Source organism: Trachinotus anak, unplaced genomic scaffold (genome assembly GCF_046630095.1).
Source record: "Trachinotus anak isolate AG129_WGS33_773 ecotype Australia unplaced genomic scaffold, CSIRO_AGI_Tana_v1 ptg000001l, whole genome shotgun sequence".
NCBI lineage: Eukaryota > Metazoa > Chordata > Actinopteri > Carangiformes > Carangidae > Trachinotus > Trachinotus anak.
In genome coordinates, this window is record NW_027273852.1 from 21827919 (window position 1) to 21852765 (window position 24847).

Below are 24847 nucleotides of genomic sequence, written 5' to 3' on the forward strand. Positions count from 1 at the left end.
TCCCTGCTGCTGAATGTGGTTTTCGTACCAGGAGCAGGTGTTGGTGATTGTCACTTTGCAATACAACATGTTATAATACCTGTGAGCAGTGCTACATCTTCAGGGCAGATTGCAGGCTACAGTGAGTCACTATTGGACAGTGATGAGGCGGGTCGTTTTCTTTCCACCTCTGGAGACAACTCTTGGTGAGTACAGGAATAAAGTTTGATGCTGAACTCGCAACCTTTCTTCTAAACTGGTAAGTAAACAGCTGTTCATGCTAACATTGGCTATGTAGCAATAGCAAACTAACAAATATCTCCTTTAATGATTTTTAGTTTTGCAGATGTTTGGTCAAAAACTAAAGTATAGAACAAATTAAAATTTACCTGATCATCACAATTCAGTGTGAGGAAAGCATGAATGTCCGTACCAAAGATCATGGTAATCCATCCAATATTTGTCAAGACATTTCAGCTAAAACCACAAATGTCACCCTCGTTGTTCAGCAGCATTGAGCCTCAGGGGACCATATTCAGTCCAGAGCACAAGTATTTGGACAGTTACACATTTTTTGTCCTTCAGGCCCTACTATGCTTTAGCTCGTTCCTACTGAATGGATACTGAATTTGTTTTGAACCCTTAAAATTTGGGCACTAGACTATGTGTTAAAAGAAATCACACAGTTCTTTCAATATTGATATCAAACCTACAGAAATTAAATCAGAGACTTGGCACTTTAATGTAGTATCAATTACGCACCAAAGTGGTTGACCAAGCACTAGTTTGGCTAAAGAGTGAATGCTACTGCTTTGTAACACCTGTGTAGTACCTGTGAACGTACTACACAGGTATTACAACGTGCTTCTTCCCTGTACAACAATATATTAACAGGCAACCTTGGACACATGCCTGGCACCCAGGTATCCCTATCAGAGATTTATACATGCTCCGCTGAGCTCTGTGCTTCCACAGACTTTATTTATGTTCCACAGAGCTGCAGAGTGCCCTCCACTTGGTGCCATGCTTCCCTGACACTTTATCAATGACAGCATCTCTTCTGCATTGCTTCTCTTGAAAGGCTGGGAGGTATGACTTGCCAGCAGTGTGTGCTTAGTGATTTATTGGTTCTAGGTGCAGACCAGTGGCTCCTCTCAACCCTGACCTGTTGTTTGACAGGTTCAGCCATCGAGTGAACTTAATAGTTCAGGGGCTCATTGTGTTTTTTTTGTCTGTACTAATTTCCATGGTTTCCAAAACATACGTACAAATGTGCAGGAAGGTTGTCTGTACCACAAAGCATATGCCTCACACACCCACAAATCAACAGCATGCACACACATGCAAAAACACCATAACATGCGTAATGAAAGGTGTGCCTCAGTATTTTATGTAGGGGAATGTGTAGAGTATTTTTTGTTTTTGTTTTTGCACTGGGCTCCAGCCAAGGACACAGACTTGGGTTATAGTGAACAGCTTACAGCATATAAATTGTAAGGCTTCGTCCACAATGAAACTTTTTTGTTTTAAAATGAAATGAGCCTCCATCCAGACGAGCGCTTTAGCTCACTAAAACCATTTCACAAACCCTGTGAGAAAACTTTCACCAAACTTTGTGTAACTCAAGTGACACACGTAAAGATTTGTTCTATTAAAACTGTTTCAAATAAGTTTCAAATAATTGAATAACATCTAACAAGTGTACTTTAGCAGGGAAATTTAGTAGCTGCTAGCTGGCTTGAATAGCTTCTATAGTTAGCTACAACAGACTATAGACATTTCCTTACAAATTTTTATTTCACAAAATGTTTGTTGTGTGTCTCTCTTCAATACATGTTCGAAATAACAATCATTAGTCTTCCTAATCTTGGTACACAACAGCACAATAAGACTGCTGTCCCACTTTTTGTATTTCAGAAGTTTTTCTTTTGCTGTGGTGTTCAACATCAAATCCGAGATTATTAAACTTCTATTATTCGACTTCGATTATTAAACAACATCTTGGTGGCTCTTCAAAGCTGGAGTGTGGGGTAAATCTCACCTTCAGCGGGGCTCAGCCCTCGGGCAGCTGAGATCATGGAGAGGGTGGGGCTGCGTAGGTAGTGCTCCATGTGGGGGCTGACGTATGGATGTGGTGGGCTGAACGGTGACTCACCCGTTCCAGCCGCCGCATGGGGCGATAGACGGATCAGGGAAATATCTGAGATGACTGGACTGCCCGTCAGCCCTGGAGGTCTGTGGAGAGGGAGTGAAAATGAGACAAATTTAAATAAATGATGTGAGGAGGAAGGTGGAGAGCTAAGGGATGCAGAGAGATTAACAAAGAAGGGCTGGGGTGGGATGGAGGATAAGGATCATAGATAAACAGAAAAACTGATGGTGGGAGATTTTTGGTTGGACACAGTTTGTCTTAATTTGATTACTTGTATTATTTGCATGATTATTATCATGAGTGGTGTTCGTTGGTATGTTTGCAGACAAGCCTTAACTTATGTTATGCCACTAAAGTGTGCATTCTCAGTCCACTTACACCCTTTCCCCTTCCCAGTCCCACAGCCAATACATAATAATCCCCTTTTGTTCACCTTGTTCTGTTAGCCCCCAGAGCTACAGACAAGTCAAGACCAAACTTCACGGCTACAAGAAAGCATACTCTCTCTCTCTGTTTGGCTGGGCAAAACTACAGGGTCTCGCCCATCAGGTATTACATGATCTTTGATAACAGAGTGAAACTTGATGCTCAAGACCTGAAGTGGGTGCCTGTAAGAAAGAAAAGTCTCGCCTGAAGTTCTACGACAGCCTGCTGGTCACTCCAGGCTATACAGTAAATTTGTCATCTCTGTGAGGTAATTACCAGCTCTGCTTGCAGAGTCGCAGACAAGTGGGTGTTGTAATTCTTGATAGGCCCGAGGCACTGAACTCTAGATAAAAACGTCTGCTGGCCGCTGGCAGTGGCACGACCCTTTGAAGGGGCACTGCTATTTATGTCGACCTGGTGTGCTTCAGCTCTGAGAAGCGGGCTGATGTTCCCTTTGTGTGTGGTAAGAACACCTGGTAGAAATATAGCCGTCAGAAAGGCTCTTAGGCAGGAGAAATGATGACTAACAGAGAAAAGGCTGAATGACAGAGTGAGGTCATATCCCTGTGTTAATACTAATAAATTGTCAGTCAAGATGAGAGATGTTCTCATACTATTATTTTCCTTCCTGATACTGATTCTGATTCTTGAGCTCGTGTATCAGCCAATACTGAGCACTGATATCAATGCACTGAAAAAGAAAAATAACATCTGTATACTACTAACTTCGTGTGGATGTGATATTAATTCTGTCATCATTGTATGCATCGTGCATCCCTTTCTTTTATTATATAATTTGTAAATTTGTAAATTGTAAATTGTAAATAAATAAATATAGGAATAAATAATGGTTCTTACACTAGTTGTCCTAACTCGCGTGCCCACCACCACTTTCCAGTGTAAGAAGATGCCAAAATGCTGATGTGTTATAAACCTTGAGAAAGCTATGAAAGCAAACGGGTCCTCCCTTTAGCAGAAATGACCAGAGTAATAACTCACTACGCTGCTGTCAGTAGGGCCGAGGCCTCCCTCCCACAGTGAGGCTGAGTAACACATGATGAAATGATGTCACAGTAAATATTAAATGATGTTAGACTGAAATCTGTCAAAGATTACACACTAGTTAGCAAACTCTGTATCATAATCTGTTTATTTTCTTCACTTCAATCTGTTTCAAAATTCTTTTACTGAAAAATATGACCACACTGACACTAACATACAACAATATAATGCAATGGAAAATAACAAAATAACAAAATAACTGTCTTTATGAGTCACTGAGAGCAAACACTGTTAAAGCTGCCACTTTAGCAGCTCGATGGCTGCTGTGAACAAATGAGTGTTTATATGTGTGGTTTTGATTCTTGGCAGCATTGACTGCATGCTGGGTACACAGTGTGTGCGTATGTGTGTGTGCGTAAGAAAAAGATCTATGGACTGGAATCAATGTGATACATGATACATTTAGTTACTCATTTACACTCAGACCAAGACCAGTACTGAAAATTTATGCATTAAGGTCAGTAATGTCATCATTCAGAAGAAGCTTAAATCTTGAACCTATTTTACTGTTTTAGTAAAGAAAAAGTGTTCATCATCATCAATCATTTGACTCTGATGAAATGAGTGTGACTGGTCCAGGTTGTAGTTAGCATGCCTCGCGAGCATGCTTGGCAGTACCTCTGCACTCCATCCGCCCTTCAGAGTTTCCTCGCTCAGTCTTTCTTTCACTGTCTCTGAGCGGACGCCAACCTGCACCCGGCCCGGCCCTGCCCAGGTCATGCCGAGCCAACCAACCCAGAGCCTTGACCCTCGCTCCATTTCCAGTAAGTGCCTGCAGACTGCTGGCCTTGTCTGAGAGCCAATTTTCTGCCGTCAGACCCACTCTTCCCCTACAAACAACCATAAAGAGCCCTCTGTTCTGGGCAGGAGGGGAGAAGTGAGAAGAAACAGACGCTCCATACACAAAAACACGCTTCCCTCCGTCTGCCTTTAAGCAGCATACAGAGATCTTGGCAGTGCCGCCTCAGATTAGTGCTTGGGTGCTTCACTGATGGACTACCTGGGTAAACTGGCACTGGTGCTGGCTCCCTCTTTCTTATCAGAGGCTGCGACTCAAAGCTCAGCTAAGTAATTGCACACTGGGATTCCCAGCATTTAGCTAAGTTATAAAACTAAAATACAATAATATAATATTAGAAACACCTGCCTAGTGTAATGCAGGAATCTGCTTTGCATGTTTCATCATGACCTCCATCTTGAATTAATACTGATTCAATTATGCATCAATGGGTACCAGATTTTATTCAGAAAATAGTTTAAGTTTCATGAATTAGTGTGTTGCTCTAATATTTTGTATAGTCAGAAAATGCTGTGTTTTGGAATTATTGTATAATTTTATTATTGTCAACAAATCCCACTAAAAGATCCAAAAGTGTTAGTCCATCTGTCAATACTTTCCCTACCCTGTTGGTGCCTCCTGAATCCCTAAAGCAATCAATCACTATAGTTTCCATATTTTAAAAAGGATATGTAAAGCTGGGTGCTGTAGGCTTTAACAAACATCACTCAAACAGGAGGAAATAGTGCATGATGACTATTTTCAGCTGTGGATTAATACACTTTTGGGCTACTCGTGAGTATTTCTGGTGGCAGGACAGTTTATGCAGGAATGACATTAAATAAACTACAGTGTGTGTTCATGGTAATGAAGGAACATGTAAAGCAGGACAACAGTGTGGTTAATCAATGTCCTCTTGGCAGCAGTGAAGCACAGTAGGATCCAGCCTTGGCTACAAAGGCAATACTTGTTAGTACAGTATAGTTAGTATACTTGTTAGGCTTTGGTATGAGGGAACAGGAAGTGTAAAAAATTAATTTCAATATTTTCAGACTCATTCCTGCCTCATCATCAGCCTTGTCCGTTAAAGCAAATCAAAAATAGCTTGTGAATTAGTATCATGATGTTTTGTAATGAGATAATATGAACCACACTATCTTGAACTTCCTCAATGTGCTTCACAGATGTTCCCTGAAAGAATAAAAATATAAACAGAACTTCAAGTATGAATTGGTTTTGATTATAAAGAGCATGCTCAACCTAACAAAACCATTTTCCCACATTTTACTTAAAACCTACATCCATCAACAATAGTCATTTGTTTCTCGGCTGATAGCAAACTAGCGTGTCGACATACACCACTCAAGCTGCAGTATATCACTCAAATGACCAACAGTGTATATGAGGCCTTGATAAAAGGCTGAAATTTACTGCTGCTGCCTGTCAGGAGATGGTAAATCATAGCCTTGTCTGGCAGTTAGCATTATTGAGGCCTTGTTGACCCACCCTTCTTCTGACAAGATGTTACTTGAAGTCGGTGTGTCCTCCAGAGGTTTCAGTTAGAGTTTGAATGGGAAGCCTCAGAGCCCTGGGAGAACCCTGTCTCTTAATAAGCAGCTGCCATTTCAACAAACTTCCATCATACCTGAACACTATGGGTGGCTGCCCTGTTGGAAAGAGACTAAGAAAGTGTCAGGAGCTTGTCCTGGTGAGGATAATACAGTAGTCAGAACAGAGAGAGGGATAAGAAGCCAATGTGAGTCAGTGGATGACATGCTTTCAACGAGGTAATTGCTATTTGTCTCTGTGTTCTGTACTGTGTGATTACATGCTCTCTGTTGTTCCACTGTTAAAACTCCTCTGTGAGAAAAAGTGATTTGGACATGGTACAGCTTGTTGAGAATATGAGTAACCCTGTGAGTAAGTGCATACCAGAGAGCATGTACATTAGACTGCTGGCAGGGGCAGATTACGGCATGGTGAGCAGTGAGGGAAAGAAAAATGTGATATAAAAATTCAGTCTTCTTTCTGAATTTTATCATGTGTAGTACCAACATCAACATTGAAAAACAGGTTGCAAAAACATTGCAAAAATGGTTAGAATTAGTCAAAAGTTGTTTTAAGGATAGCTGACCTTGTGTCCGAGCCTTTCTGAAGCTATGACCACACTCATCCATTTTCAACTTAAAATGAAAATGATCTATGTCCAGACGGTGTTTAGCTCCGAACCCGAAATAATCTACGTCCATATTAACACGCCTGAAAATGCATACATGTGTGATTATTCACGTGCACTGGGCATGCACTCTGCTTATTTTCAGAAAACTACAAACAAAGAACGGCAATGGAAAAAGTTAGAGCATAAGGCAGTCATGGAAAAGGGTCACGTGAACGTAATGGGAGTGTGACGAATCAATCAGGATACCGCGTGACTGATAAGGTCCAATCAGGGAGTGAATGTGGGTGTCTGTGCAATTGTTTCTAAAAGTTTCTGCCTATCCAGACTAAAAAGCTACCCCTGGAATTTTCAATCTAAAAGCCGTGGATCAGAGAGAGGTGCCTCTCACGGGGAAGTACTACAACTCTGCTTTATGGAAAATAGTTAAGGTTTGTCCCAAAAGTGACTAGATTTGTTGCTGAGTGCTTTATGAAAAAAAAGCCACTAAAGAGGTCTGAAGAGATGAAGAAGCAACGCTCCTATGTACCAGTCAAGGCAGAAGTAGCAGATCCATCCAATTACTATAACCAATTAGACTGAGGTAGCAACATCCACCTAATTAACATAGAGACACAGAAATATAGAAATAAATAAATATAGAAATAAATAAATGTAGAAATAAATAAATAAATGCAGAAATGAATAAATAAATGCAGAAATGATTAAATAAATGTAAAAATACAGAAATAGCATTTTTTCATTACCAACATTTTTAATTTGCATTTATTTCTGCATTAATTGATTCATTCATTGCCTTGTACTTATAATTTTTATTGTCCCTCATACAATGGGACCCCCTAAAAAACTATGGAGAAAACTGATTGTATTGGTGTGATAATTTTCGCTTGTATTTAATATACTGCGATATCACAAAGTTTAAGTGGGTCTTTCTGCAAACAATGACTTTGAAAATTATCCATTTCCACTGCCACAAGATGCTGCCCAAGAAACCTGTTTTCAAAGTAAGGTGATACAGCGACACTCCTACCTCCAGCTCCATTTCTGTCTGTCTGCCTGCCTCCCTGCCCTCCTCGCTAACCAAGAAGTTAGTATTTGCCTCTCTGGCATTTTCCCTACTGGCTCAGGGTGGGATGAATTATGATGTGACACACTCCCTTCTGTACTTCTGAGCAGCCAAGGTGATCAAGATAAATCACCATGCTACCCCACAGGGGACATGCTAAGATCCTGCCTTAGTTGTTTTTGGGGCCCTGATCAGGATGCTGAGGATTTGGACACAACTTGATACTTTACTCCCTGGGAAGCAAAGACTGTGTACAAGGGAGGGGCCCAGCAGAACTATGTCAGACGATGGGATAATATTCTTAAATGAGATGGGATTATACACAGGATAATTATCCATTATTCAGCTCCACTGCTGTCACATACCATTTGGTCTTTTTTGAGTGCAAGGAAATTATGTTGAGACCGTGCAATAAAGCGTGAAAATTTCAGGCTATTGACTTGCAACTTCACAGTCTTTTAATTAATAGGTCCCTTGTCTTTGGAGCAGCACATTTCTGGCTGTACTTCGGTGGAGCATCCAAATTCAAACATTAGCCATGACGATGAGCTGGGGTTGGAGCCAGCAAGCAACAATGCAGGATAACTACACGTCTGTCAAAACCACTGACAACCAGTCGTCGGATTTGAGCCCCCCCCCAGTCCAACTTCCCTCCCTCCACCCGTCTTCCCACCCTCCCCTTTTACATGTTAACCAAACCAAAACAATGAAAGGAAAAAACAACATCAACCAAAATGGCTGATCTGTAAACTTTATTTAATCAACACATTCCGAGCTGTGGGGCTGCGGGGCCCGAGCGGGCTGACTGCCTGGTGAGTGGGACCACATCTGTTTGTGTACAGGGGCGGTGTAGGCCGCAGCTCTGCAAGACAAAAACCTTGGGCATATTTCAACTTTTCAGTGCTGCAATTTGCCCCCCAACTGCCTCCCAAAAAGCATAAATACGGGCTGTGGAATGAGCGGGGGATCTGTTTTTCTCATCCGTTGCGTTGTCGTTGAGGTTCTGGGAGCGGAAGGTTGGATTTTGGATGCTAATTACCCGGTCAAACATGTTGGCACGGTGGCTGGCTTTCCTGGTTTGTGGGTTTGCACAGAAGATGCCTGACTCCACAATACTGCAGCAACAAACAGCGTATAAATGCTGTTTCTACATCTAAGTTCTTCTGTCATCCCACGAGAGACTCATCCTAATGTGTTCCAGAGACAGATATGGCACGTTTCTTCTCTCTGGTATGCTATTTTCGTGAAAAGCAGGGAGACCACAGCTGGTAGGTTGCTACTTTTGAATCCTGCATCAAGCGTTTACAAATGTGCTGAAAGATGGAAATGCAAAAATGCTCTGTCTTCTGACACTGCAGCCTTGGGTAATGCTGAAAACTATTGTCTGATGAGGAGGGAGGCGGAAAGTTCTCAGTATGTTCTTGTTGGATTGTTGAACCTTTATTGGATTGGCTGAAAACCCTTTCTGACACCACCCTCTTTATGCAGCAACTGTCCAGATAGCAAAGGTGAAAAAGCAGTCTCTCAAAAGAAGTCTCTCAAGTTCTCACTTTTCATTCCTCTCACCACTATTTCTGCCACTTATTGTGTACAACTGACTGTGTTTGAGAAAGTTTGTGTTGCATTCCTGTACAATTTATTGCACTGTGGCTACAAAGTTGTGCAAAAGACAGAATACCTGGAGAGAGATGGGGGACCCATTTTTGGGTGTGGCCCTTCCTAACAAGCACATCACCCTTCAGATATTGTCTTCTGGTACTTCACTCGTTTGAAGCAAACTGAGACATTTAGGGAAATAGCATTTACTGCATATTGCGGAGAACCACACAATTTCTTACTTCACAGTTCCTACAATGTGCAATAGGAATGGCATTTAATGGAAACCATTAGGGGACGACCTGGCAGTCTGACTGTAAGTCTCTCCCTGCATTTCTCCCTGTCTCCATTGCTGCTTTCTACAAAAAAACAAAAAAACATTTGGAACCTCACGCTGACTTCATTTTCTCATGTTAGTCAATGATTTCCCCAATGGTTACACTCAACTGTCCCCTTTAAAAAATACTACACTGTTTAGTCACGATGTGGCAGCTTATAAACAGAGACACATAAGTGCCACAGTGGCTTCCACAAAGCAGCTGTTGCTAACACCAGCATTCACAAATGCCACACAATATGCAAAGGATTCAAGAAGATGGAAATAAATAACTGGTGCCATTGCATGTTATATCACGAAGGACATGGCTCACATTGCTACTATGGAGCTTAGTGGGTTTCACATTGACAACAACATCTCATATTGATTGTTCATTAATTGTAAAAAGTTTGAAATAATCGTGATATTGATTTGAAGTCATAATTTGCAATGAGATGAATCACCTAACCCTAACCTGGCATTTTAATTTAATTTAAATGCCTTAAACAGTGAGAAACTGTAAAGACAGTCAGAAAATGACTTGTAACCAAGGTTACACTTAGATGCAATGCTACATATGAAGAATGAAAACTGGCTTATTCAATCCTATATCAGTCCTTACATGGTAAGTCAGGGAACATGGCAGTAATTACTGCAGAATCTGCGTCACGACAGCTATGACAGACTGGCCACCAGCCCTCATTATGTTACATACAGACTGTGAGGACGAAGCACCTCTCATCACTGTTTGTATGCATCTGTTTGTATTTTGTTAGCACAATCTTTCAGACAAAAAAGTGCTGCCACCAGGCGCCCTGCGCTGACGCCCTGCTCCATTTTGCTGCAGCGACACACAGTAATCAGGTGAATTTGGCGCAGGTTGTGGAAACGACAGCTAGATAGAGGCCTTGATGAATTAGTGGGAGCACTCTGTCAGTGTCACAAAACATTAATCAAAACAAACTGTGTGTACAGCCCCAAATTTTTTTTCCTCACTTCGCAGGTGATGAATAGCTCTGCCTGCACCGTGTATCACCTGATCTTGCTGAATTTAAATGTAACAGCACAGTTCTCACAAAACCTCTATTGATATTCCTCCTGGGTTCCCTTCCTGGATTTGAATATTTGAGATAAGCACAGGAAGGCCCGGCAATGTTAAGAAGGCCAGACTTGTATGCTAATACCACATTAATAGAGTCAGAAAATAAATTAGTGTTTCTTTTTTAGGTCAAGTAAGGACAGAAGTTGCAAGACCAAGCCCAACCAACCTACTTATGCAAACCAATATAAGTTATTGCTTCTAAAATGAAATGTTATTTTTAAGTAAAGTATATGTGTATATAAGTGTGTAAAATAAATTTGACATATTTCTACCCAAGACCCCATATTTTACATTTTCCCTGTGTTTTATTTGAAGTGTTGATATCCATATGAAGATATATTTGTGGTTTTAAGAACATCTCAGTGAAAAACCATCTCTGTAATAATAATTGTAATTTTACATCTCCTCTCTCAGGCTTCTTCTCTGGAGGTCTGGTAACAACAGGACAGTCAGCCAATCAGAAGAGAGGATCTGAACCTTTCTTGGCTGACTGTAATATATAAAAATATAGCAGATTTCAGGTAAACACTCAGAGAAACCAAATCCTACAAGGTTGGATGGTGGGTCCAGGGCATGGCTGAGAGAGGTGATGACTTTGACTTTGTTGTGACATCACAAAGTTCCAGAAGTCCTGACGGCTGGTTTTGAGGCTCAGTTTCTGAATGCAGGCTGTGTGCATTTCTCTGTGGATGAGGCTTTGATACTTTCAAAGTATTCATATAGAACCTAGATCTGTTTTATAATCAAAGAAGCCATGGACATCTACTTTTATACAATATGGGACCTTTAATGGGCAGTTAAGTGTTTCTCAGAAGGGTTTTACAATTAGATTTGCTGCCACCTTTACTTTAGTGAAGAATCTGTATTCTTCTTCGAACACTGTCTTTCACTAGGTTTTCTCTCAGCAGAGTTGTTCTACTAGACACAAAGTGTCTTGGCAGAGCACCTTGTTATTGGGTGATGCCAGCACAACAGAGCTCTCCAAGTCCCAAACCATGAAATGTTGGGAGAGGAAATGTTAACAGTGTGTTGTACTGGTGCAAACGTGGCTTGTCTCTACTCATTCCCTTCATATCTGTCTCGTTCTTGCTTTGTGTATCTTGTCTGGCTTTGATGTGTTTGAACGGGGCTCTCTCAGTGAAGCTCCAACACAGGAAGTGTTTTTCCAGTGCTGGTGCTGACAAATAGGATGGAGTACTTGCGAAAAGGAAAAACTGACCTTCATATGGTTCTGTTAGCACTGGGTGGTTTCTATTTTTTTTATTAATTTTTTTGCCAACATAAAAAAAAATGTAAATGTAATTCTAAAAGTAATTTTCAAAAAGAATCATGTCGTGGTTTCAGTGGACAAAGTGGTGTCTCAGCAAAGGAAATGGTCATCCCTGCATGTTAGAATGAGCTATGATAATGTGGGGAATTGTTTGCCATTATTATGGAGTGATAGTAGAGAGAGACTCTTTCTCTCTATGACTATTTTTTTTGTTTGTTCCTTATAAAGGACAATTTAATGAAAAAAGAAGTTGAAAGTATTTTTTTTTTGTTGTTGTTGTTGTTTTCAGTTTTCTCATTTTAGTTCCTCTTCATTGGCTTTAATGTTAGACAAATCATCTCCTTCCACACTGTATCATTTATATACAGTATATTTGTATTGTATCAGCTTTTTTCAGCTTGTCATTGAAGCTTTATGATGCAGCTTTCCATCAAATTAACTGGAAATGTTATTTATGTCTATTTATCTTGAGCATAATTTTATACACATTTCCTCATACATTTGGTGTATATATACATTTGGGGATCTCAACGAGAACTTAAAGGTCCCATATTGTATAAAAGTAGAATTCCATGTCTCTATATTAGTTCTATATTAATACTGTGAAAGTATCAAAGCCTCAGTCCACAGAGAAATGCACACAGCCTGCATGCAGACACTGAGCCTTAAAACCAGCCGTCAGGACTTCTTGAACTTTGTGATGTCACAACAATTCAGTCACCGCTCTCAGCCATGCCTCAAGCCCCACCCACCTGGACCCACCATCCAACCTCTTCTGATTGGCTCACTGACCTGTTGTTAATAGAGCTCCAGAGAGAAGCCTGAGAGAGGAGATGTAAAACTACACTGAGATGGTTTTTGGATCTTAAAACCATAAATATATCTTCATATGGAGTTCAACACTTCAAATGAAACACAGAAAAAATTAAATATGGGAGCTTTAAAATGAATTTCTGTGAATTTTAATAATATTTTTCAGAGTAACTATTTAAATCTAACAATACTTACCCATGCATTGCATGAAGTGGGTGTGGCTCGTAATGGTACCGCCCCTCATGGTGTCTCATGTCGATTGGGATGGGTGCATGAAACGTAGGGAAGAGGTGGTGGGCACCTGTGAGCACAAAGAAGAGAGAAAAAAAGTCAGACACTAAGAGCAACAAAATACAGAGAAACGAACACAGTGAATGATGACAGTGACACATTTCTTAAAGCTGGAAGAGGATTGAAATAATGCAGAACAAGACATTCAAATATTAAGGCTGAAATACAGTTCCTGACTAGCGCCGGCGACGCAGCATGAGATGCAACCATACCATTTTACAGTTCCTGTAATCCACCAGTAATTGAAACCTTCTACACTGTCTGTGGCTTTTGCTCCAAGAACAGTATGTTCATTAATGACTCGCTCTATCCAACAAGACCAGAGCAGGTTTTACACAACAATGAACGTGTTTTTATGTGTCAGACAAAGAATGCACGAATCCACCATTTCCTGCCATAAATGGTCTGGTGGCTTGAGGGAAGTCTCATTAGAACAACACAGCCGATCTTCATTAATTACTGTCATTACGATGACTGAGTAGGAGACATTATTATACTGATTGAAGAAGGATGGGCGCTGTAATCATAGACAAAATGCCGACTAATTTTCTCGAGTTTCATATGTTAAAGTTTCACATATTTGATGCAGGAAATAAACCAAAAACAGCAATGCAGAATCACTTTGGAAGCATTCTGAGTATGTGTGTGTGTGTGTGTGTGTGTGTGTGTGTGTGTGTGTGTGTGTGTGTGTCTGTCTCCACATTGTGGGGGAACAGAGACAGAACATCAAGCAATTCAGCTCCCCTGGGTTGATCCCTGGTTGCTATTAGGATTCTTTTGCTGTACATGGCTCAGGAAAGCTGCGATGACCTGGGAGCAGAGGCCACCAAGGTTAAATGTCAAATCTAAGTGAGAGCAGATCATTATCTCTATTTGATGAAATGACTGAGACTGCGTGAAAATAGATGCGTCTTTTCACACTAATGCGAGGCCATAATATGCCATGAACAAACATACTGAGGCTGTTGAAGTCCGATGTTCATTCAGCATACCCTACATCCCTATAGTACTAATTCAATCAGAACAACAACTCTCACTCACCACCCCTGTTTTTTCAAGTATTTTCAGAAATACTAGTTTCTTTCACAGTTAAATCTTTGAAAGGATGCTCCTTCACAGTATCTGTGTTTGTGGTGCTAAACTAAAGTCATACAGTATATTTCCAATGTTGAACACCCAGTTGTAAAAAGGTGGCACACACACAGAGCTACAGGACAAAGCTGACTAGTCTCAGTTTTACCACTTGATTCTGGCCATGTCAACAAACATGCTAACGTTTCAGCCAACCTGCCAACTCCTGTATATAAATGACATGACCTGCAGCCACTAAGTCGAAATGTTAGCATGTTTGTTGACATGGCTGGATTAAAGTGCTCCACTCCATCCTGGAGCTCTGTGCATGTGTTAGCCTACCTTAGGTTTTTCAATATCGGAAGTAGTTTTATTCACTCATTTTGAATTCAATTCTGCTTTGCAGTACTTTGCAATTTTTTTGACTGCTGTTAAGCTACTGTTAGTGAATCCCAACACTTCCTAATGATTTTTCACATTATGCTAAATTTATCTTGGAGTTTTAAGTTTATAGGACTGAAAAACAAAAGAAATGTGATATAAACACCTCTCTGTTCTTTGCCTGCCATTGAGGTAAGTGGTTTTTCCATCTGCATGAAAAAATCATTTATGGGAAAAGTTATATTGTTTTGCACTAAAGTGCAGTGTTTGCCATTGTAATCACAGCAATTATAATATCCTATTGCTTTTTTTTTCAAAGTTTGCATTTTTTAAACACCTTCCTGTTTGAGATGTGCCTTCAGGCTCCTGACTCGCTGTAACCAGCACTGTGAAAACAAGGTGTAACAGGACTCTGTGCCTGAAGGCTATGACAGACTGCTGGGTGTTGTTTTTAGGTGATGCCAGTTACAAAGACAGACATTACTGCTACTTAACCCTGATTGAGGCTTTTGTTATTGTGATTGAGGCGATTATCATAACGTTGTACCGTCTTGTTCTTAGTTAATTCACATGACTGGGGGAGGAGAGCTCCCCTGAAGGCAGCTCTGAACTGTTAACCATTTCACTGGTGTGCAATTTGTTTCAGCATCACAAGCCATTGATTATTTTCCTTTTGCAAACTCAGGCTGAATGGACCTGGCATCAGTGATGCACCGCCACAATGACATTTACTAAAGTACCGCAGATATAATTGATTGAGATAAGAATTTCACACAATTGGTTGATTTCTGTTTTGTTTTTTTTTGTGAAGCAGAACTTTATGTTTGTGCCATCACCTGGCCTGGTCATTCGGGGATTTAGTGAAGACCAATCAGAGAGTGCTGCTCCACACACACACTCAGAGAGTAAAGAAAATCCTCTGTTGAGCCAAAGTGAGCTGTAAACATCTGTCTAGTGCCCCACACTCCTTATCTCCTCTTGTCTTTGAGCTCACAAGGCCAAGGGCTTTGTGCTTCTATCAAGATCCATGCTGCTGGATCTCAGCCAGTGACCCTCCATCACTTTTGTGTGCGGGACAGGCGGCCAATTCCGAGTCAACTTGTGAGCGACAAAGCCAAAAGAGGCGCCGCAGTAAATGAGTGAGAGGGAGTGAGAGCTGGGAAAAGGAGTTTGAGCTTTGTTTCACAAGTGGAGCCAGAAGTTTGGGCTTTGTCTGAGAGGTGCCCTCTGCTTGTGCTGCCTGGCACATCTCCAGTGGAGTGCATTGAACAAGGAGGCTCGACTATGACAAAGACAGGTTGTGCTGCAAGTCAGGCCAGCACAGCAGCTTCTTTTAGTTGTATTGGAGAGTTGATCATTACATTGCCAGACAACAAGACCCTATTCTTTTTTTCTCAAATTCATTTTTTGTGCAATGTCCTAATTACTTTGCATTGTACTTGTGCAAAGTAGTGAGGATTTCCTTTTCATAAAGTTCAGCAAGTTTTCTTTTAACCTTTTATAAGCAGCTTCTATTAATTTATACCTCCTCTGTAGAGACACATGACTAATATCAAATATTTAGAGTTTCCATTTATCTACATATTTTCATTTAAGGTCCCACGCTTTACACTTCCCCTGGGTTTTATTGAAAGTGTTGATATCCATAAGAAAATGTATTTATGGTTTTAAGAACCACATCTCTATGTGTATACTCACAGAAACCAAATCCTGCAAGGTTGGATTGTAGGGCTAGGTCGGCTCGGCTTGGTGCATGGCTGAGAGCAGCGACTGCTTTATTGTGACATCACAAAGTTACAGAAGCTCTGATGGCTGGTTTTAAGGCTCAGTTTCTGAATACAGGCTGTGTGCATTTCTCTGTGGACTGAGGCTTTGATACTTTCACAGTATTAATATAGAACCTAGACCTGCTTTATAATCAAAAAAACACAAGGACAACACACAAAATAGTAAATAAATAATAATTTAAATAATTAATACCTTTAATTAATAAAATTCAGTAAAAGTTGAGACAAACATACTAAAACAAATAGCACCAAACACCAAGTTCCCAATAGGCTGGTTCCCAGGTTGGGGCTGCTGAATGTGGGGGTGATAAGGGCTAGACAGGCCCCTCCATCACCCAGACAGCTGCATTGTTTCCTGGGCTGCAGGGACAAATACCAACAGGTATGTGGCTGTGACGACTCACATGCCTCAGTTTCTTGATTTACCATCAGCATGTCCCCTTTGGGTGTGTTGGCACGCAGGGTTACTCCACCCCAGGGCCTCATATATCGAAAACAGTGTGGAGGACATAAGCTGACAATAGCACAACTTGTCTCAACTTTTACTACAAGAGAACGTGACACTGAGGAGGAGGATGAAATGGCCAGCGTGATAATCTTCCAAGAGTTGTGAAAATCCTGTCTCATGGTACTATGAACTTGTTGGCAGTGTCAGTGTTTTTTGGTCTGATAAGCCTTCAAAATAAAGTATCTATTACTCAAACTCTCACCTGTACCTGAAACAACATGCCCTCGCCAATAGGGGCTTGTTGTGTTGCTATTTCCAAACACCTTCTTAGCAACTGCAGTTACAAATTTACACAGGAAACGCTCGGTAAGGCAGATGTCTTACTTTCAGGTTTATCATAGATAACTGTTAAGATATGTGTATACACAGTATATCTTACCTACAGTGTATACAGTATACTAACGTTTGGGATGACTAGACACAAAATGTGTTATAGTCTGATGAGTAAGAGTCACTGGGCCTTATTACACAAGACTATGTTTTACTACAAGGATCTAATTTTGTCAACCGTGGCAAGGGCTCAAAATTCACTTAAGTGCACCATGCACAGTGCACTGAGGGGCTTTTGTGTTAGTGTAATCTTATATCATGAATCAAACCAGCCCACAGGAACTTTGACTGGTGGTCGTTTACAGGCTCTGTATCTGCTCTGATCTCTCATAACGTGTTTGTTTTAAGACTGAACATATCTTTGCCCCCTAGCCCCCATAATGAGGCTTGAGACCTGCCAAACATCCTGCCAAGCAGCAGGGACAGCCCCACATCTTCCTTTTTAGTTTGCATCTGAAAGCCCCAGTTTCATCTCCCACTAAAGACAATACCAGGTGTTCGATGTTAACAAAGGCCCCTCCGAGTCTCATGACTCAGAGAAAGAAGAAGGAAATGCACTCTCTCATTATGTCCAAATGAAGCCCCTGATCAGGACCACGCTGAAGTGGAGAGTGAAGTGGGCTCATGTCTTAGAGGAAGTACTCAGCGATAATAATAATGCCCTCAGAGGCCAAGCTGGGCCAGGAATAATTTTCAAAAAAAAAAAAAAAAAAAAGCCTTTGTCGTGCTGTGAGAGAAAAGGGCAGAGAGAGAGAGACAGAGGGGGAAGCACAGAGAAAAATAGAGAAGTGAAGAGCAGAGGAGTAGGAGAGGTGGGGGTGCTCGATTCAGACAGGAAATTCCAGCAGAAAAAGTTGGCCTGGGTCCTAACTACACAGCACCGTGCCAACGGCTATACACAAATGCTCATGTGCATGCATACACGCTCACACACACTCACAATTACACACACACACACACACACACACACACACACACAAACACTGATTTGTTCTGCAGTTTGCTCTCAGTTAGCAACTATCAAGAGTGACTGAGACGAACACAAACGTGTTACTTTGAGAACAGAAATGCCTTTCTTAAAAACACACACACACGCACACAACTGAGTTTTCTCTCAAGATGCTTGTGTGCAAAGTCACACTGCAGCAAGTGCCATGCCCAAGGTTAATAAAAAGTGTATGTTTAGCCTAATCCGGGAATCCTGCAGTACACACACAACATGAGATCTGCAGGTTTAGTTTGCAAGACGTCGCTTCCTCTAGGGCAGTACATGGGCGAGTGATGGCGACAGAGGGATTAGAGGCTTACAGGAGAGCACGAAAACCACTGCCATCTATGAAAGGAAGTCTTAACGGAGTGGCTCTTTACTTTTAACAGCCCTCAGGGAAGGTAAAATGATACCTTTTTTATTGATAGGGGGATTTTGGGAAGACGGTAAGTGGATTAGCCCAATGGTCTCCGTAATGACATGAGATTGTTTGAGCGGAAATTCATTAGTCTCTGTGAACTGCAAAGTCTGCATATGTTATGATGAACACACGAAACACTAGCTAACTCACAAGACTAACACAGTTGTTTTCCAGAGGTTTTGAGTCAGCACTGTAAGGAGGCCTGTAACTTATTTATAGTGCATAAGGGGATCAGATACTTTATGAATTTCAATGAATGAACAAAATATAAAATATATAATATATAAAATGTCTTTGAGTCAGTAGTTGTAGCTATGACTTGGCATGGGTATCAAACATGAATACTTTTATAACACAGACTGACCGTGTAGCATTCAGTAGCCTAGCCATTGTGACTGTAGGTGCCCAAAAATGGACATTTACTGCATGCTGAGATTTATATTCTTCTGAACTTGTGTTTTGATCACACACTTCTTGATTTCAACAAAACCTTTAGCTTAGCTTCTTGGGTTTAGATAAGCTGTAGCACCTTCCTTTTAGCTCTCCACCAGCTCTTGAGAAAAATAACTTTAGCTTGCTAGGCTACTTGCTCCACCACGTTCACCAGCTAGGCGCTAACTTGTCCCATTTGGTGCTGAAAATGTTGTGTAAAGTGGGCTTTTAAGGTTTTTATTTATTTATTTATTCACTTTATTGAAAACAGCTAGAAAAAAAGTTGAGAGTGGAGAAACTGAACCAAAACAGTAAAGTTTTGGGCCATTAAACCAAAACAATAAGCTAACAGAAGCTAAAATGCTGGGTAAACCTTAGGGGAACAGCAGAGAGTCATTCTGTGTCACATTACATTTAGTTATTTCACTAAGTATCAATATAAAAATATTGATTTGTGCAGCTTTAAATTTTTCAAACGATACCCAGGCTTTTGTGAAGTGAGGTGATGTGTTTTTGATGAGCAAGAGTGAGATTAAAATCTGATCCAGTGGGTTGCTATCAGGACCTCGGGCCTGTGTTTACATCTCGTTGTCATGACACCCTTATCCCTCTTACCCCACTACCCCACCCCCAGATGTGTTGTATCATCTTGCAGGGCTGTTGTGTAGCTGCCCGGGCCTCGGCTGCCTCCGTTCCTGTCCCGGCGTGTTTACAGAACCTGCTCAGACCCAGCTGGCTTCTATCCTCTGCAATTAGTCTCTGTCAGATGTGTACGCTTGCCTCAGACAGTCACTCCTTAGTCTCAGCATCAACCTCAGCGAACCCACCAGGAGTATGATCCATCACCTGGGCTACAAGGTGCTGCATTGCTTCTCCTAATTGTTCTAAAGACTGAGTGTTACCAGAACCTTATCTCACCTGGGCTGCCATTAGCCAGTGATACTAAAGTCCATTCAGTGCCAAGGGAAACAGGAAGGCTCAAGCAGACTACTGCTTTTGTCAGACACTCAAGCTCCAAAAAATGTCAATGACTTGGAGACTATAGCATTTTTAGAATTGTAGTTTTTTTTTGTTTTTACAAAAACCTTCTCTACTCTCCCTCTATGTTATCACCTCAGCATGCTGAGACCCATACCTGACTAAAAACACAAAAATCCAGTAACAAGGTTTTTACCCTGGGAGTGGTGAAATAATCCCTGGTGTCCAGCAGCAGCATCTAGGGATCAATGCCTAATGACCGCCATGCATCAGCCTTGCTGAGTGTTGGGTGTTTAGCGGGGGTGTAGGGGTACGGGTGTAGCCTGTGTGATGTTAGCGAACAGGTAGCTTGGATGAGTAAGCGTCTCCTTCTGGCAGGCAGTGGGCCTCCGTATGAAGACTGATGAGGTGTCAGGATAATCAGCTTCCCATACACACTTCTGATTTATTGTCTGGTCACTCTAGAAGCTGTAAGCTTGATCAAGTATTTAATAGACTTGGGCCAATATTTGATGATATCAAGTATCACAATATTTTCCGCCATATGCAATATTTTTCATTATATACATTTTTTTTTCTTTGCCATTTTGCAGTGTTACACCGTCTGTCCTGCAGCTGAGGCCAACCTTCATGTCACTGCTTTGTTCACTGGGTCTTGTACCTTAGAATGTGAAAAATAAAACTGCAGTTTATTGGCAGCATCGCTTTTACCCCAAACATAAAATCAGATAATATGATTATAAATTATAAACAAACCTGATAGATAAAATACAGAAATATATATAAATTGTATATAAACTGTATCATACAATTCCCACCACCACCATCACAGTAATATTACATGATGCAAAATTTGGGTTGGACTGTATCGAGACTTTACATTTTGGATATCATCCAAGCGTAGTAATTAATATTGTTAGGAATAAACTGGTGACCAATTTAGGAGGACACAACAAAATCACGCTGTAAATTCCTCATACTTGACATGTTGACTTGACACGATTTTGTGTTTTCTGCTATTACTTGAAACAACACATAAAAATGATAATAAAAATATTAGTTTAAACATAACTTCATCAGTCTGTTCTCTCAGCTCCAAACAGCATTTGCTTGCCAGTTTCTGGCAGAACTAAAGTCAAGTCACTTCAAACAGCGGGAACTCAGAGCTTTCCTCTGTCTTCTGTGAGCCCTTTAACCTCTCAGACACAGCTGATGGAGAAGCTGCCAGTTCACACAAAGAGCGTCCTCAGCGCCCTATGACGGCATCCTCAGCGCAAGCTCAGCATTCACCCTCCCTGACTCGTAAACAGGGCTTTTTGTCTTTAAAGGAAAGAAGGGAAAGGCAGAGGAAATACCCCAAAACAGCACACAATGTGTGGGAGAAGGAGGCAGTTCACATCAATCTAAAGCTGTCTGGTCCGGGGGGGTCACCCTGAGGTGAGGCGCCCCCCCGGGGAGACTGCTCTCCAGACTTGAGCAGGAGCCTGGGGAGTATCTCCTGGACGGACCTCGCCTGGTCTCCATCAAACAGCCATACTGGATCTGTTACTGGTCTGAAGCACATTTTTTCTTTTGAAGAGTAAAGAAACAGATGAAGGTAAATTCTTCGTCAGGGACCTTTCAAATAACTCACATTCAAAATAACTTAAATCTGTAAAAATGTTTATATCCATCAGCATGGAGGTTTTTTATTAAATAAACTAATGACATACATTAGTTTAAGGGTGACATTAATGGCAGCAAAGTTTACAACAACTGTACAACCATGTGGCCCATTTCAGATTTTACTAACATCCTTCAACTTTCTCTTTCTGATGTGTGTTTGCATTACAAAGCTGACTGATTCTTAGTATTTTAAAAGTCTGGTGACAGGTGAGGATTAACTGTCAACATATTGTTGCTTTAAGATGTGAATCAAGAGTGAGTGTATTTTATTTCACTTTCCTCTTCTCTGTATATGTGAACTATAGCATCTAAAATAAGGCTTATTTACACTTGCTTTTTCTCAGCACAGTTGAATCTCACTGAATGACTTTAAACATCTTCTGACTGTTATTGAAAGTCTGTCAAGGGCTGATCATTTTGAAGCAGACGTAGATTTGGAAGAAATCAAGCCCAACTCAGCTGACTGTTAGTGGCGTCTGTAACACAGGACAGAGCATCTTAAGTGCAGTTAGCTGCGCTCTCAGGTCATCCGCCCGGATAAGATAAAACTTTAAGACTACACTGTTATATAAATATATATATATATATATAACGCATATATATAAATACACACACACACACACACACAGCGGCAGGGTCTTATAAACCCCCCTCTTTTCTGGCCTCTTTCTCTGAGGCAGGATTCAGAATGGAAACCATCTCACTCTGGGAATTTGTTTTAAAGCACTAACAAGAAACAGCTGTGAAGCAGGTCAGGGGGCCTCTGACCAACTGGTTCGGCTCTCAGGTAATTTTTTTTCTCCCCCTTAGTCTGATAATGCTGTCCTGCTCTTTCTCTTTTTGTAACGTGACCCTCTGTAATGCCCCCCCCCCGTCCTGTAAATTTTGGCCAGTCTGCCCCCATTCTCGCTTCCTCACACCCCTGCATTTATATGGACCTTTGCAGACCTGCAAAACCTGCTGTTCTCCACCTGTCCACCAGATGCCCTTGCCTGTTTCGGTCACCTGGCTTCAACTTGCAGCAACCCCCGTTTTCTCGCCATTCCAGTCTCTTGGCTCCCCATATGCACCTGTTCACCCGTTTCCCCTTCCCTAAACAACCCACAGTGAACATATCAGCCTTCTCTCCTCAGTCAGTCGTCAAATGAAGTCATTTTACTGCACTGTAGCTGCCTGCTTGCATGTCTAGGTCCTCCCTCTGACAGCCTTAGTTCAGATCCAGGTTTTACAGGGATAAGATGCAGGTGACAGTGGCTGTTATTAGACATTTTGTTATGACTTACAATCCTTTGCTCCAATACATTTCTTTACTGACAAAAAATATCTCTATCATGTCCACTACTGCTTTAGCTTAGTTAGAGGGGATTTAACGCTTTCTGAGCTAGCTAACGGCCAGTTAGTCAACTATTTCACTTAACTTTGTTGCTAACTGGACAATGGTCTGTACAAACTCCTGTCTCATACTGGTCTGTAAACCACTGCAACTATGTGAAACAGTTTTTACTCCAACAGGAGGTTATATAAAAGTAACTGATACAAAACCAAAGCACTTATTCATAACCTTGTAAAAATGTTAAACACTCCCCTTGTAACTAACACAAAAAAGGCTCATCGTCATGGTTACAGTAATCATCACACAGAGTGTACTGGTGGCGGTGTACTGGACCTTCATTATGATGGTTACAATAATAAACATATAGTAACACTTATGCATGGGTCACATTTTGGTTTGGGTGTAAAAACAACCTGATTAGGTTTAGGGTTAAAATAAATTCATTCACTGGGCCTCCGTGGTCATCGTTACCACACGCAGTTAAGGTTTGCAAGCAGTCATGGTTAAAAGAAACAAACTATTGGTTTCATATGGAAACAGAATGAAATTCACTTTGTAGTATTTAGCCTTGTGTTGCTATAGTTTCAAACCCTGCATGGCCACTTGCATGGTAGAGAAGGTTGGAGTGACTGCGGGTGGAGGTGGAGGTTTGGTGAGGGCCAGTGGTGTGCATATGAACAGGCAGTTCTGCTGATTTTTGATGAATTTAAACTGCATCAGTTTTGCTTCCAGACTCTTTTCACTCAGACTGGAAAACAATAAAGAAAAACTCCATGGCTTCAGGCTGCAACGTGAGAAGAAGTAAGGAGAGTTGGTTGATGCAGAGATAAGCCAAGAGGAAAGGAAATAGGAAGAAGATGAGGGAACGGAGTCAGCAATGACATGAATTATTAGAGTTACAACCTCTCGGATCTGCCAGGTCACAGGACATGTGCTTTTAATGCTGCTCTGCCTTTGGGATGCCAATATTCCCCCAAGACCCGGAGGCAGAGATGCTTCTTTATACTCCAACACTATGACCTCAGTTAGATAAGAATAATGCTTTTTCTTACACACTTCTTTTGCACATCATCTCCTTTACAGGATCAAATCATTTACTTTTTTTCCAGGTGCAAACACTTACATTGTGCAGATGATATGTTTACTTTGCCCTAAATGCAAGTATGGAAGACAAATAAACAAGGAGCCTTATTAGTAACACATGTCACTTTCATTAGTTCATATGAAGGAGGGGGATTCGTGACACTGAAAGAGAAAAGGAGCTTGCTCTGTGTTAGTCTACATGTCTGTCTTCATTAGATTACATACAGGCAACAGAAAGGAAACTGGTTCAAGAGGACGGTAAACACAACACCTGAGTTTGTGTACAAATCAAAGAAAGTTTTTTTTCTCTTTTCTGCAGAACTTTACTTGAAATCCTGTGCATCTTCAATTGTATGTGCTTGGATGTGTACACACGCTGCAGTGTGAACGTGGCTCATGACGACTGACAGCGCAGCAGCTGAGGCTTCTGTCTGAGGGCTCCAGAGATGAGAGCCAGGAGTGGCCAGGACATTACTCAGCAACAACAAACAAAGCCCTCAAGATAAGGAATCATTTGTCACCCAAGCTGTACTGACAAACAGAATGCTTTGTGTGATAAAATTAGCCAATGTGCCGCTTCCCTTGTGCGACACTGAGAGAGTTGAGTCACCTCGGGGTAAGCCTGTAGGGGATCTCTTTGTATCTGACAAATACTTTCATAGATATGGTCAGGAAGGGCTCTCAATCATATGGAAGATGCTCAGAAATTTTGATTAAAGCTGGATAATAATGATCCTGTTTCAGTATAAAGTATATTATGATGAAATGAGGAAATAATGAATGACTGAAAATATTTAACAAATTGTTTGAATTTAATTAGTTTTGAACCTTGCAGTTCATTAG

General features: G+C 41.1%; 1 protein-coding gene across 1 annotated transcript in view; it reads right to left on the reverse strand.

Annotated features, from left to right (window-relative positions):
• The window catches only part of gli2a (GLI family zinc finger 2a), an 89808-nt gene that overhangs the window by 27612 nt on the left and 37349 nt on the right, over nucleotides 1–24847 (reverse strand). The window contains exons 3-4 of the mRNA XM_071484420.1: nucleotides 12932–13037; nucleotides 2021–2214 (exon numbers count right to left, since the gene is read on the reverse strand). Of these exons, the coding sequence (XP_071340521.1) occupies nucleotides 2021–2214; nucleotides 12932–13037 (300 nt within the window). The remainder of the gene's footprint in view (nucleotides 1–2020; nucleotides 2215–12931; nucleotides 13038–24847) is intronic.